This window comes from Cottoperca gobio, chromosome 10 (genome assembly GCF_900634415.1).
Source record: "Cottoperca gobio chromosome 10, fCotGob3.1, whole genome shotgun sequence".
Lineage (NCBI taxonomy): Eukaryota > Metazoa > Chordata > Actinopteri > Perciformes > Bovichtidae > Cottoperca > Cottoperca gobio.
Genome location: NC_041364.1, coordinates 10,456,673 through 10,471,376, shown reverse-complemented (window position 1 = coordinate 10,471,376; position 14,704 = coordinate 10,456,673). Strand labels below are relative to the sequence as shown.

Below are 14,704 nucleotides of genomic sequence, written 5' to 3'. Positions count from 1 at the left end.
GTGCATATTATGTTCACTTTTCTCTATAGTGTGCATATTATGTTTACTTTTCTCTATAGTGTGCATATTATGTTCACTTTTCTGTATAGTGTGCATATTATGTTTACTTTTCTCTAGTTATAGTGTGCATATTATGTTTACTTTTCTCTATAGTGTGCATAATATGTTCACTTTTCTGTATAGTGTGCATATTATGTTTACTTTTCTCTAGTTATAGTGTGCATATTATGTTTACTTTTCTCTATAGTGTGCATATTATGTTCACTTTTCTGTATAGTGTGCATATTATGTTTACTTTTCTCTAGTTATAGTGTGCATATTATGTTCACTTTTCTGTATAGTGTGCATATTATGTTTACTTTTCTCTATAGTGTGCATATTATGTTCACTTTTCTCTATAGTGTGCATATTATGTTCACTTTTCTGTATAGTGTGCATAATATGTTTACTTTTCTCTAGTTATAGTGTGCATAATATGTTTACTTTTCTCTAGTTATAGTGTGCATAATATGTTTACTTTTCTCTATAGTGTGCATATTATGTTCACTTTTCTCTAGTTATAGTGTGCATATTATGTTTACTTTTCTCTATAGTGTGCATAATATGTTTACTTTTCTCTATAGTGTGCATATTATGTTCACTTTTCTCTAGTTATAGTGTGCATATTATGTTTACTTTTCTCTATAGTGTGCATATTATGTTCACTGTTTTCTATAGTGTGCATAATATGTTCACTGTTCTCTATAGTGTGCATATTATGTTCACTGTTCTCTATAGTGTGCATATTATGTTCACTGTTCTCTATAGTGTGCATATTATGTTTACTGTTCTCTATAGTGTGCATATTATGTTCACTGTTTTCTATAGTGTGCATAATATGTTCACTGTTCTCTATAGTGTGCATATTATGTTCACTGTTCTCTATAGTGTGCATATTATGTTCACTGTTCTCTATAGTGTGCATATTATGTTTACTTTTCTGTATAGTGTGCATATTATGTTTACTTTTCTGTAGTTATAGTGTGCATATTATGTTCACTTTTCTGTATAGTGTGCATATTATGTTTACCTTTCTGTAGTTATAGTGTGCATATTATGTTCACTGTTCTCTATAGTGTGCATAATATGTTCACTTTTCTGTAGTTATAGTGTGCATATTATGTTTACTTTTCTGTATAGTGTGCATATTATGTTTACCTTTCTGTAGTTATAGTGTGCATAATATGTTCACTTTTCTGTATATTGTGCATAATATGTTCACTTTTCTCTAGTTATAGTGTGCATATTATGTTTACTTTTCTGTATAGTGTGCATAATATGTTCTCACTTTGAGAACCACTGCAACAACAGGTTTAACAGAAACTGATCAAACATTCATGTTTCTTTTGTCACACTTTCAAATAATGTTGGTAACACTTACAGTACAGTAACTGGAATCCTGTTCTGCTTGTTTCATTACACAGTCAGTGGATTTGAGGAAGGCAGTGGGAGCTACAGTCAGTCAGACAGACAGTCAGTCAGTCAGTCAGTGCACGATGAGCCTGAACGTCCCAGGGCTGGTGGTGATGGTGTTCTTTTACCTGCTGGTGCTGGGCATCGGCGTCTGGGCATCCATAAAGTCCAAACGGCTGCAAAAGAGCAGCCAGGCGAACCTAACAGAGATCACTCTGCTGGGCAACAGAGGGATCAGCCTGGTGGTGGGAGTCTTCACCATGACAGGTGAGTGAGGGGTGCGAGGGGAAGCTATATCTATATATTTAATGGATTTAAAATAAGTAGTTAAAATTAAAGGTATCATGGAGCTGCATGTTGAATTCCATTGTGATTAAAGTTAAAGTTAATTTATGTAGATATGACGTCTCACCAGTGGTGGAAGGAGTGTTCAGCTAAAAATAATACATAATAATTTATTTGTTGATTTATATTGTGGAATGATAATTTGAATCTGCAAACTAACTTGTAACTAATGTTAGTCTCAACTAATGTGGAGTAGAAATTTCATAAAACAAAAATACTCAAGTAAAGAAAAGGAATCTCAAAATTGTTCTTATGTACAGACGTTGGGTTAATGTAAATAATAACAACTTATGCAAGTATTAGTATTAGACATGTCAACAGAATGACTATAATTATAGGTGCATATTATAGGTCGTTAAAAGAAAAATCCTGTCTGACTTGTTATAGTGTGCTTTACAGATGTATCTGTTGCAAACCAGTGCACTGTTTAAAGTGTTCCACGAAGAAGATTAGCATTCCTCAGTGGTGGAATAATTATTCAGGTCTTTTGATTTAGTAAAAGTAGCAATACTACAGTGTAGAAATACTCTTTAAAAGTAAAAGTCCTGCAAGTGAACATACAAAAGTATTAGCATCAACATATTTTATATTATATTAAATTAAATCGTTAAATAGACCAGTATGCTACAACTTCTTTGGGAACTTTTGTATTTCTTACAGGTCTGTGTAACCTAAAATGTGGAATACAATGTTATCAGTGTGTGTGGGTGTGTATGCTTCCTACAGCTACATTTGTCGGAGGAGGCTTCATTGTTGGTCTGGCAGAGACAGTTTACACTCCAACCATGGGACTAACCTGGGCTGTCATACCTGTATCAGCAGCCCTATCTTTCATTGTTGGTAAGACATAAGTATGACATCCTGTGTATATGTTTTTCCAAAGTTGATATTAAATATTGTTATTTATTTGAAATATCGAACTTTTCTCATTCAGTGTTTGTATCAAATATACACTAGTGGTATATACAGGACGAAGAATGATGTCTTGTAAATCACGTACCTGATGCCATCACCAAATAATCTCTGCTTAATCTCCGACCCAACAGTTGCCAGTCGAGTTGCATTGTGTTGTAGGTGGCATGTTTTGACAAGAAAGAAAAAATGTTTTGCTTGTTTTTTTCAAGCAGCAGTCTCTGCAACAGTTTGAAACATTTTTTTACTGCTTGATTTGAACTTTCTCCAGGCTCTTGCCTTACGAGAGAAGAGGTAATTGACAAATAACCAATGTACTCCGTTAAGCAACATTACATTAAAGTGAATAAACAAGATGTGTAATACCATTTCTTATGCTTGCATACCTCTGATTTCATGTGCTTTTATGTTCCATCTTAAATCCTTAATGTTTCCGTGTAAGCCAGGGTGAACACCCATGTGCCGTCCTCTTTTCTTTTGCCTTTTTTAAATGTATTTTTTATGCCTCTCAGTAACCCTGTCTTTAAAGTTATCACACTGTGAATTGTGGGTAATTCCCTCAGCCAAAGTCTGCAGAAATGCGGACTTTCGGATAGTGTGCATAAAGGTCTCAAAATGTCCACTAGAAAACCTGCAAGCGATTTGACAGCGAGAGCGTGCCTCTAAATCTGCGAGTATGTGAGTGTGGACATTGGGATTGGGACCCTGACTGGGGCAGAATCCAAGGGAGGCACTGGCCTCAAGAGGTGTCCTAGGGGTACGGCTTCCAAATACAACACCAGATAGTTGAGAGTCCAATACCAGGGCTGCCACCATCGTGCCCCTGAGCAAGGTACTTAACCCTGAGTTGCTCCAGGGAGACTGTCCCTGTAATTAGTTCACTGTAAATCGCTCTGGATAAGTCCGTCTGCTAAATGACCTGTAATATAATGTAATATCTGTGATAAGGTAAAATGACTCCAGTTTTAAGCATATTTTGATGATTATCAGGATAATATCGTTTATTGCAATTATTTTGGCAAGGATAATCGAAAAAAAATCGAAAGAACGAGATCACGGGTACAAGCGGCCGAAATGGGTTTTCTCAGACGGGTGGCTGGCGTCTCCCTTAGAGATAGGGTGAGAAGCTCAGCCATCCATGAGAGACTCGGAGTAGAGCCGCTGCTCCTTTGCGTTGAAAGGAGCCAGTTGAGGTGGTTCGGGCATCTAGTAAGGATGCCACCTGGGCACCTCCCTAGGGAGGTGTTCCAGGCACATCCAGCTGGGAGGAGACCCCGGGGAAGACCCAGGACTCGGTGGAGAGATTATATCTCCTCACTGGCCTGGGAACGTCTCGGGATCCCCCATTCGGAGCTGGAGGATGTGGCCCGGAGAAGGGAAGATTGGGGTTCCTTACTGGAACTGCTGCCCCCGCGACCCGATCCCGGATAAGTGGTAGACGATGGATGGAAGGATAATCGTGACTTGAAATGTTCATATCGTGCCTAAATTACAGGAGTGGAAAACTAAATCAGTGGAGAACAAAATGACACAAATCTGTCTTCCTTTGTGTGATATGTTTGTTAAGGTGGACTTCTCTTTGCCAAGACAATGAGAGAGAAAGAATATGTGACGATGATGGACCCGTTCCAGATCAAGTATGGAAATGCCATAAGTGGAGTTCTGTCCATTGTACTGCTGATATCGGACATAATCTGGGTTACAGGAACTCTAATAGGTTTAGGTAAATCACACAGTTGACATTTTGCAATAATACAATTTGTACTTCCTACTATTGTTTGCTTATTGTAAGTATATTATTACTCTTTTGACTTAAAATGTGTGTTGAAAACTGCCTTTAACTCGCTAAGAACAATCTAACAAGTCTGGTATTGTGCATTTGAGTCTACCTGTATGTTGTTGTTGTGAGGGACAATCTTAATGAGCAGAGTGCTGAAAACCAAAGAAGCTGCAGGAGACCAAAGTGATGTCTTACGCTGAAGGTTTATTAGATCTTGTACAAGGAGAACAGACAATGAACAGTACAAGCGAATACAGAGATGCAGTCACATTGTCTGCCACCATCAATTCTCCCAACCAGCCGCTGTCCCTCGATATTTATCTTGAACAAGGCGCTCCATCAATTGTTTACCTAAAGATGGATCACCTCGATGGCTCCTCAAACCTGAGTCAACACATTCTAAGTAAGAGAGTCATAGGGACCATCTTACCTCTTATCTTGCAGCTGTGGGCCGTCAGCTCCGGTAAAAGATGAGCTATATGTTTTGTAGAGATGTCCTGACCACAAAAAGAGACACTCAATACGTTAGTGTTTGACCTAAGGCCTACTGAAGTATCCTCTAACATGAGAAGGATAGTCTAGGATCAAACTATGTATAGAATCTAAGGTTTGAATATATGTATATACTAACTCATAGAAATTAGTCTAAAAATGACTTAACAATTGTGTTACTTTATTTCATAGGTGCAACAATGAGTGTGGTCCTGGATTTGCCCTATAGCGCTTGCATTTGGATCTCTGCCGCAGTAGCCATCATCTACACACTGCTGGGAGGCCTCTACTCTGTAGCCTACACAGACATCATACAGCTAATCCTCATATTCTTCAGTATGGTGGGTTCTTCGCTTTAATAGAAAATTATTTCTTTCAAAAGCTTTTAATGAGGCAATTTAACTGAAACATCTTGAAGCTTGTTAAAGCCCGCTCTGTCGTTATTAGTCATTATTAGGGCGGCAGTAGCTCAGTCCATAGGGACTCGGCTTGGGCTGTTCTTACCTAAGAACAAATCCCAAATAAGAAAATGTCATAATCTCTGTGAAATCAATTTCTTGTTAAGAAAGGTTGGTGAATGAGGCCCAATGTGTTTCAAAAGAAAAACAAAGAGTAGAGATCAAATCAAATCAAATCAAATTTATTTGTATAGCCCAATATCACAAATTATACATTTGTCTCAGTGTGCTTTACAGACTGTACAGGTTACGACACCCTCTGTCCTTAGACCCTCGCATCGCACAAGGAAAAACTTCCTAAAAGAAACCCCAAAATTAAAGGGGAAAAAATGGAAGAAACCTCAGGGAGAGCAACTGAGGAGGGATCCCTCTCCCAGGACGGACAGACGTGCAATAGATGTCGTGTGTACAGGATAAACAACATAGTACAAATACAACATTTGACAGAAATTATGTTGTGTTGGAAAAAAAAAGAAATAGAAAGTTTGGATGAATCCAGGAAAATGTCAATAAGGCTTCCCGGTGTCCAGCAGGACCAGGTCAGCAGGCGCTGTCATGATTCATGATCCTGACGTAAACTTTATCAGAGGCAACCTGCCACATGAGAGACAGACACTCCGGGGATGATACCCCGGATGGTGAGTTAGTAACATACATTTACATAAATGCATACAGATAGAGAGGGAGAAGAAGACAGAGGGAGAGAAGGAAGAGAGCAGGGAGGTGTCCCCCGGCAGTCTAAGCCTATAGCAGCATAACTAGGGGCTGATCCAGGGCAAACCTGAGCCAGCCCTAACTATAAGCTTTATCAAAAAGGAAAGTCTTTAGCCTACTCTTAAATGTGGAGAGGGTGTCTGCCTCCCGAACACAAACTGGAAGCTGGTTCCACTGGAGAGGAGCTTGATAGCTGAAGGCTCTGGCTCCCATTGTACTCTTAGAGACTCTAGGAACCACAAGTAACCCTGCAGTCTGGGAGCGTAATGCTCTAGTTGGTTTATAAGGTACTATGAGATCTTTAAGATATGCTGGAGCCTGACCTTTAATTGATTTGTAAGTCAGGAGAAGGATTTTGAATTCTATTCTGTATTTTACCGGGAGCCAGTGCAGTGCAGCTAAGACAGGAGTAATATGATCCCGTTTCCTTGTTCTAGTCAATACACGTGCCGCTGCATTTTGGATCAACTGAAGAGTCTTAAGCGACTTTTTGGGACAACCTGATAACAATGAGTTGCAGTAATCCAGCCTTGAAGTAACAAATGCATGAACTAGTTTTTCTGCATCATTTTGAGACAGGATGTGTCTTATTTTTGCAATGTTACGTAGATGAAAGAAGGCAGTCCTTGAGATTTGTTTTATGTGGGAGTTAAACGACAGATCTTGATCAAAGATGACGCCAAGATTCCTTACAGTGGTGCTGGAGGCCAAGTTAATGCCATCCAGAGCTTCTATGTCATTAGAAAATGCGTTTCGGAGGCGTTTAGGGCCAAGTATAATAACTTCAGTTTTGTCTGTGTTTAACATCAAAAAGTTGCTAGACATCCAAGTTTTTATGTCCTTAAGGCATGCTTGAAGTTTAGCCAATTGATTGGTTTCATCTGGTTTAATTGATAGATATAATTGGGTATCATCCGCATAACAATGAAAGTTTATAGAGTGGTTCCTTATAATATTGCCCAAAGGAAGCATATATAAGGTGAATAGAATCGGTCCAAGTACAGAACCCTGCGGAACTCCAAGACTGACTTTGGCTGTCATGGAGGATTTATCGTTAACAAGTACAAATTGAGATCGCTCAGATAAATAGGACTTGAACCAGCTTAGTGCGGTTCCTTTTATGCCAACACAATGTTCCAGTCTCTGTAGTAGAATGTCATGATCAACAGTGTTGAAAGCAGCACTGAGGTCTAACAAGACAAGAACAGAGACAAATCCTTTGTCTGATGCCATTAGAAGGTCATTGGTAACTTTCACCAGTGCCGTCTCTGTGCTATGATGAACTCTAAATCCAGATTGAAAAACCTCAAATAAACTATTATTATGTAAAAAGTCACACAACTGTTTTGCGACTGCTTTCTCAAGGATTTTAGCGAGAAAGGGAAGGTTAGATATCGGCCTATAGTTGGCTAAAACCTCTGGATCAAGACTAGGCTTTTTAAGAAGTGGTTTTATTACAGCTACTTTAAAGGATTTTGGTACGTAGCCAGATAATAGAGACAGGTTGATCATATTCAATAACGAAGTGTTAATTAAGGGTAAAACTTCTTTAAACAGCTTAGTTGGAATCGGGTCTAAAATACAGGTTGATGCTTAGACGATGAGATTGTTGAAGTTAGTTGGTTAAGGTTGATTGGAGTAAAACAGTCTAGATATATTTCAGGAGTTACAGATGTTTTTAAAATTCCAACAGTTGAAGTTAAGTCATTACCAATTGAGGTCAGGAGGAGATTAATTTTGTCTCTAATAATTATAATTTTATCGTTAAAGAAGCTCATGAAGTCGTCACTACTGAGAGATATAGGAATAGAAGGCTCTGTGGAGCTGTGGCTCTCTGTCAGCCTGGCTACAGTGCTGAAAAGAAACCTGTGGTTGTTCTTATTTTCTTCTATTAAGGAAGAGTAATAAGCTGCTCTGGCATTACGGAGAGCCTTCTTATACGTTTTAAGATGATCTAACCAGACTAAACGAGATTCTTCCAATTTAGTGGAACGCCATTTACTTTCAATATTTCTCGACTTTTGTTTTAGTTTGCAGATTTGTAAATTAAGCCATGGAGCTTTCTTTTTCTGTTTTATGATCTTCTTCTTTAGAGGAGCGACAGAGTCGAGTGTTATTCGCAGTGAGGCTGCAGCGCTATCAACAAGATAATTAATTTGTGAGGGACTAAAGTTAGCATTGGAGTCCTCTGTTATATTGATATTGAGTCCTGGTATTGAATTAAGTGCTGATGGAATCACTTCCTTAAATTTAGTCACAGCACTTTCAGATAAACATCGAGCGTAGGATATTTTGCCTACTGGCTTGTAGTCCAGTAACAGGACTTCAAAAGTTATTAAAAAATGGTCTGATAAAAGAGGATTATGTGGACACACTGATAAACTTTCAATTTCAACACCATATCCCAGAACAAGGTCCAGAGTGTGGTTTAAACAGTGAGTTGGTTCATGTACATTCTGACTGAACCCAATTGAATCTAATATTGAGATAAATGCATTATTAAGGCTGTCACTATCAACATCCACATGAATATTAAAGTCACCTACAATAATTACTTTATCTGTTTTAAGGACTAAATTTGATAAACATTCTGAGAATTCAGATAGCAATTCAGAATACGGACCAGGAGGGCGGTACACAGTAACAAATAAAACTGGCTTTATTGTTTTCCATGTTGGGTTTGAGAGCGTAAGAACAAGGCTTTCAAAAGAGTTATAGTTTAGTTTAGGCTTAGGATTGATCAAGAGGTTTGATAAGTTACAATCGGAGTGATGTGTGCAAACCTTTTGGTTTTAGTTAATACTATAGCTGCAGCATTCTTACTACATTGGAGTGTATTTGACACCTGCTTTGTCTGTCACTGTCATACTACTTTACTTTATCAAGTAAATAAGCATGTTTTAAAATGTTTAACTCATTGGTTGATTGTTCTTTCTGCAGTGGTTATGTGTCCCCTTCATCCTCATGAACCCCCATTCAGTTGACATCACCAAGACTGCTTTAAACTTCACATACCAGGCACCCTGGATTGGTTCAGTGGATAAAGAAAGAGCATGGAGGTGGATTGATCAATTCTTATTATTGGTAAGGAATACATTTTGACATGTCACAGTAGTAAAATAATATGTGTAAATACTAGAATGAAGGATGGATGGATGTTTTTACATTTGAAGTTAATAAAGTTGACACAACACTACATTATGCTATGCAAATCAAGGCAACATTTGTTTTATAATGGTTCAAACTTAAATGAATCAATGTCACAGTGTGCATGACCTAAGTGACCGATACTATCCCAAAGATACTGACTGTTCAGAACAGGGCACAGTTTCTTGACGACCTGGCTCTTGTCTTTGGGATTTTAAAAGATAATTTGGACATCCTTTACTTTACATGTTGTTTTTAATTTGGAAAATTAGTATAAAATATGGTTGATTTTAGTAAGAGAGGACATTATTGTGTGATATGTGAAATTCCACCGATTCTGATAGCATGGCCAAGTGACTAGTGTACAAAGTGTAAAAGAAGATTTGTTGGTATTTTTAGGGTTTAGGCAGCCTTGGTTATCAGGAATTCCACCAGAGGACCCTTTCAGCTGCCTCGTCAGCCACAGCCAGACTCACCTGCTTCATTGCAGCTCCCCTCATGTTCATATTCGGAATCCCGTCCTTGCTGATTGGAGCAGTCGCAGCATCAACAGGTACAGCAATGCAATTAAAGCGGAAAGAGATCACTTTCTGTTGTCCTCCTGTGCTACCAACAACACAGGACATCCGGCATTTGTTTCCACACAAATTGCGCGACACAGATGTTGATAACATATTTTATGTTTGTTGTTTTTCATATAAACAAGAAGATCAATCTAGATGTTTATATATTGTTAGCAACATGATCGCCACTAGCAGCCTGGCTAACATTGCTGTCTGAAGCAAGAAACAACGCAGTCACAAAGAAGTAGAAACCCCGATCTCAGTGCTATGATGAAGGCAAAGTAAAACACCGAATGGTATTAATAAGTATGCCGGTTTCTGTTACTTGCTGATCTAGCTTAGTAGAAAGAAAAACTTCTTATCTTTCTCTCTTCGCCTTCGTTGCCTCCTTCATCAACGTGGACCTTTTGCCGGGTTAGAGTTTCCACAGTTACTTGGGTTGTTCCTCTACCTGTGGTTAGCTACTGTAAGTCATTTTGTTGAGCTGCCTCTTGGTGAAAAGCTCTCTGGTAGGCAGTAGGAGATCGTGACCAGGAGGCAGACAGAATTGCATTGTAAAGCGATGGCATCTTCATTCTACAGCCATTACAATGTCCAATCCACATACTGTATTCTTCATAATGAGAAGTTAAAGCAAACATGTTATTTATCGGTACTTTAAATAGAAAAATGGTCACATTGTCACATTTTTTGGTGTCAGACTGGAACTCGACCGCGTACGGCTCCCCGTCCCCATATGAGCGTGGAGAGGCCGGTCAGGTTCTGCCCATTGCTCTGCAGAACCTCACCCCAAACTACGTCTCCATCATCGGTATTGGAGCTATAGCTGCTGCCGTGATGTCATCAACGGACTCGGCTCTATTATCAGCAGCCTCGATCTTCTCAACTAACATCTATAAGAACATCCTGAGGACCAAGGTAAGAGGAGACCATAGGGGAAGAATAGACTTGTGGTTTTTATTTCCACCAGGCAAGATCATGTGTTTGGTTGTGGGTTTATCTATTCGTCTCGCATACTACTGAACCCATCAGCCTAATATATTGTTTGTGCTTATTTGTGACTGAATGCATAAGGACCTCTGATGGTTGCGGTGATTCACAATTATTTGGAAAACCAATTTTATTGACTGTTTTATACCATCATTGACTGCTGACCCCTCAATCCTCTTAACCGGCCGGTAGGGGCTTCAGCAGCAAAAACCATTTCCGGCAATTGGCTGGAAACAAGCCTTATGTAGTCTGAAAACTGAAATCCATTAAACAGTTTGGTCCCATTTAGAACTGGAGCATCTGCAGATTATTTCCATATCCGATATGTTATGATCCACTAAAGATAGGCAGAATACGCGATGAATGAATGCCCGTTTATCTTCACCACCCTCTTCTTTATTTGTGAGTGGAGAGGGAGACACACCTGATGGACTCAATGCACTTTTCTAGTTTCTTTCTGTTTCAGCTTTCAGGCTTTTTCCCCCTGCAGGCATCAGATAGGGAGCTTCAGTGGGTGATCCGTACCTGCGTGGTGTTGGTGGGCTTGGCTGGCACCTCGCTCACCTTCCTACACAACAGCATTATGGTTTTCTGGATCCTGGGCTCAAGCATAACCTACACCATCATGTTCCCTCAACTCATCTGCGTCCTCTACTTTCACATCTCCAATGGCTACGGCTCCATTATAGGCTTGCTAGTTGGAGTGTTGTTGAGAACGCTGAGCGGCGAACCATCAATAGGTTTCCCTATTGTTCTTCACTTCCCAGGTTGCACTCTTGAAAACGGCATATATGTCCAGCACTCTCCTGTTCAGACCATCTGCATGTTGTCCAACATGTTTGCCACTTTGTTGTTCTCCTACCTAGCCTCAGTGCTCTTCAATAAAGGACTGATTCCTGAGCGGTGGGACATTTATAAAGTGAAAACCCACAAACCGCCAAAGAAACTAATGCTAATGAGCAAAGGCACTACCAATACAGACGAGAAAGAGAAACCTGAAGTACAGAATGAGACTGAATTGATGTTGACCACAAATCTGCAGGATTGAAAACAAAATGATTTAATGGAATTCTAACATGTTTTGTTTGTTTTGGAAAACAATGGCCAGATGGTTTCAGATTATCAGCCACGCTTTTTCCAAAGCTTCAACAACTTTAACACAAAAGACTTCAGAATTTGATATGAATAGATTTACTGTAGATGAAACAGAGTTGGTCTACAGAGCAACTGAACTCTGAGTCAAAGAACACTCACATTTATACAATTCAATAATGTCGCCTTATGAGGATCTTATACTGCTTCATTCTATTTCAGCTGTCAGTGTACACCAATATTTTGTAACTCTGAATGGTCCTTGTTATACAACATGTTTATCAAAGATAATGGTGTCTGGTTAAGGCTGTGCAGGTGCTCCGATTCCCACACCCCTGCCATTATTTTGCCCTCATTTTTGCTTGACCTCACTCTCATATATCAATATATTTCACAATATTCTGTGTGACTATTAACAAACATTTGTTATGTATGACAGACTGCATAGGTTACACTTAAATGTTTTTTAACATGTTAAAGTGAATTGTATGCATCTGGTGCAAGATGCTAGATCTAATAGAACTGTGTGGTCTTGTAAGGGGAGGGGGCACAACTCTCAACACTAATATGAAAAATGTATCAATCAAAGTATAAAAAATACCATAACCAATGACAATTAAGTGAAATACTTTCATTTTGAAAACGTTATTCTTCAAAAAGGAGCATGAGCCGGGAATCCCAGTTTTATGTGTTTTCATTAATGATTTATTTAGCTAGTACTGTGGCCTATTACAGGAATTTAATCCAAACATTGCTCATTTACTCCTAGACCTGAACTAACCTCCATCACACTGTTGGCTCCAACATCACTTGTTCTTTGCTGCTGCTTCCCTGTGGCAGAGCTGCCATCTTTCCTTAGGACTCTTCTTATATCCATCTGATCAATGAACATTGGCAGATTATGATAGTTAGAATAGCTATTCACCCTTTCCTGCTTACAATTGTTTTCTATAGTGAACAAACATTAGCTCTTCTGTAGCTAGCCAGTTACTATTGACTACTGACAGTACACCAACAAAGACCTAATGTTACTACACTGTTCCCTTTCCTAGAGTTATTAAAAGATAAGCAGCTAACACATATTAATAACTTCTTACAATTTCACACAGTGCATCTTCCAAAATGTCAACCTCTCATCACCAGCATGACTCATCAGAAGTTACAGATATCTATCATGATATCAAAACTGTGCTACACCTGTACAGTCTTTTCCCCAGGGTCCTAGCGCCCTTGATTTACTCTGAGCCATCTCTCCCCTCCCCCAGGGTGTTAGTGCCCGGTAGATTACATTGTAAAGTATGAAAGGGAGTTTTGGGGCAATTTGGAAACAATATTTTTAAAATATCTGTATAGCGTTAACCCCTTTCCACACAAAAAGGAGCATGAGACGTGAATGCCCTTTTATGTTCATGAAGCTGAAGCCCACCTAAAATAGGTCTAGCTACGCCACTGCTTCTACTCCACTATATTTTAGAAGGAAATATTGTACCTTTCGCTCCACTTCATTTATTTAATAAATGTAATTGCTAGTAACTTTGCAGATTCAATCTAACAATTCAAAAATATAACCAACAAGTACATTATTGTGTATCATTTAACATTAAGATGGACTTTATTGATCTTGAAATTCACAAATTAGCTAGCCAGCAGAGTATAAAGTAATACACATGATCAAACTTTACCAACTGCAACATTAGAGTGATGAACAAATGAATGCATCAATAATTACAATAACATAACCCACATTATTCTGAAATGGGCAATTCTGCATGATGAGCAATGTTACTTTTGGTACTTAAGGTATATTTTGATGCTAATACTTTTGTAATTTCTATTTTAGTGAGGTTTGAAGAACTGATTCTGTTGACTTTTGTTACTGGTACATGATACTGATATAATTGTATGTTATTACAATTACACTCAAATAGGCTATGGGATGAATGTATTTGCTGAATCTATAGACCTACAGCTCAGGAACAGGAATCCCATCTCAATCACTCAATGCGGTTATTTAAAAACAATAGTGGAATTAAGTATTAGGCCTATGTCTGATTTGGTGATGTACACATCTTTAAATGGGAATGTAGTTCAACGTTTTCCAGTAAGGTGTGTTTAACATCTAAAAAATACATTTCGGTTTGTTTATAGTGCACATCACCCAAGGAAAGAGATAGTATTACGAATTCAATAAATGTAGCTAAAATGTATTTTTATACGATTGGATTTACTGGTAATTCCTGGTTCGGCCTTGTTGTGGCAGTACCGCTACATGAAGTTGAAGTTTTGACCACTTCATAAGAAAACAAGGAAGCGCCAGTACATCAGCAGAATGATTGTCAACTGCAAGAAGTAGCTGTCCGTTGATTTCTTTTCAGTAAGGTGAGCAATGTATCCATCACACTGTACCAATGTACCAAACCGCTCAAACGTGTAGACATCCTCAATTGAAAAGAAATATCCTTAGCTAGTGAGAAGAAACTACCACAACAGTGTATTGGAGCCGCCTGTTGACAGAAGGTCAAGACACTCCAGGAGTCCAGAAGACTTACATGGAATGGAAGCCTTGGATCAACACATTAGCTCCATATGGACCTCCACTTGATCCTTTACACTGCACCTATAACTACTTGCGTCAACCTGACGAAGAGTATCAACAAGCCTGGGAGGAAGAAAGAAACATGACAAAGGAGCAAATAGAAGTCAAGGACATCTACCGAAGGTATTTTTTATACTTATTTTTATAAGTCATTGTTCTCTAA

The 14,704-nt window shown here is 38.7% G+C and overlaps 1 protein-coding gene across 1 annotated transcript; it reads left to right on the top strand.

Moving 5' to 3' along the window:
- Positions 1–1,535: 1,535 nt before the first annotated feature.
- On the top strand, positions 1,536–11,901 carry LOC115014831 (high-affinity choline transporter 1-like). The gene is made up of 8 exons (XM_029441915.1): positions 1,536–1,719; positions 2,524–2,637; positions 4,277–4,432; positions 5,174–5,322; positions 9,094–9,237; positions 9,700–9,853; positions 10,564–10,781; positions 11,344–11,901. Exons 1-8 carry the CDS (start codon positions 1,536–1,538, stop codon positions 11,899–11,901), a joined length of 1,677 nt encoding a protein of 558 aa, XP_029297775.1.
- The last annotated feature ends 2,803 nt before the right edge of the window (positions 11,902–14,704 follow it).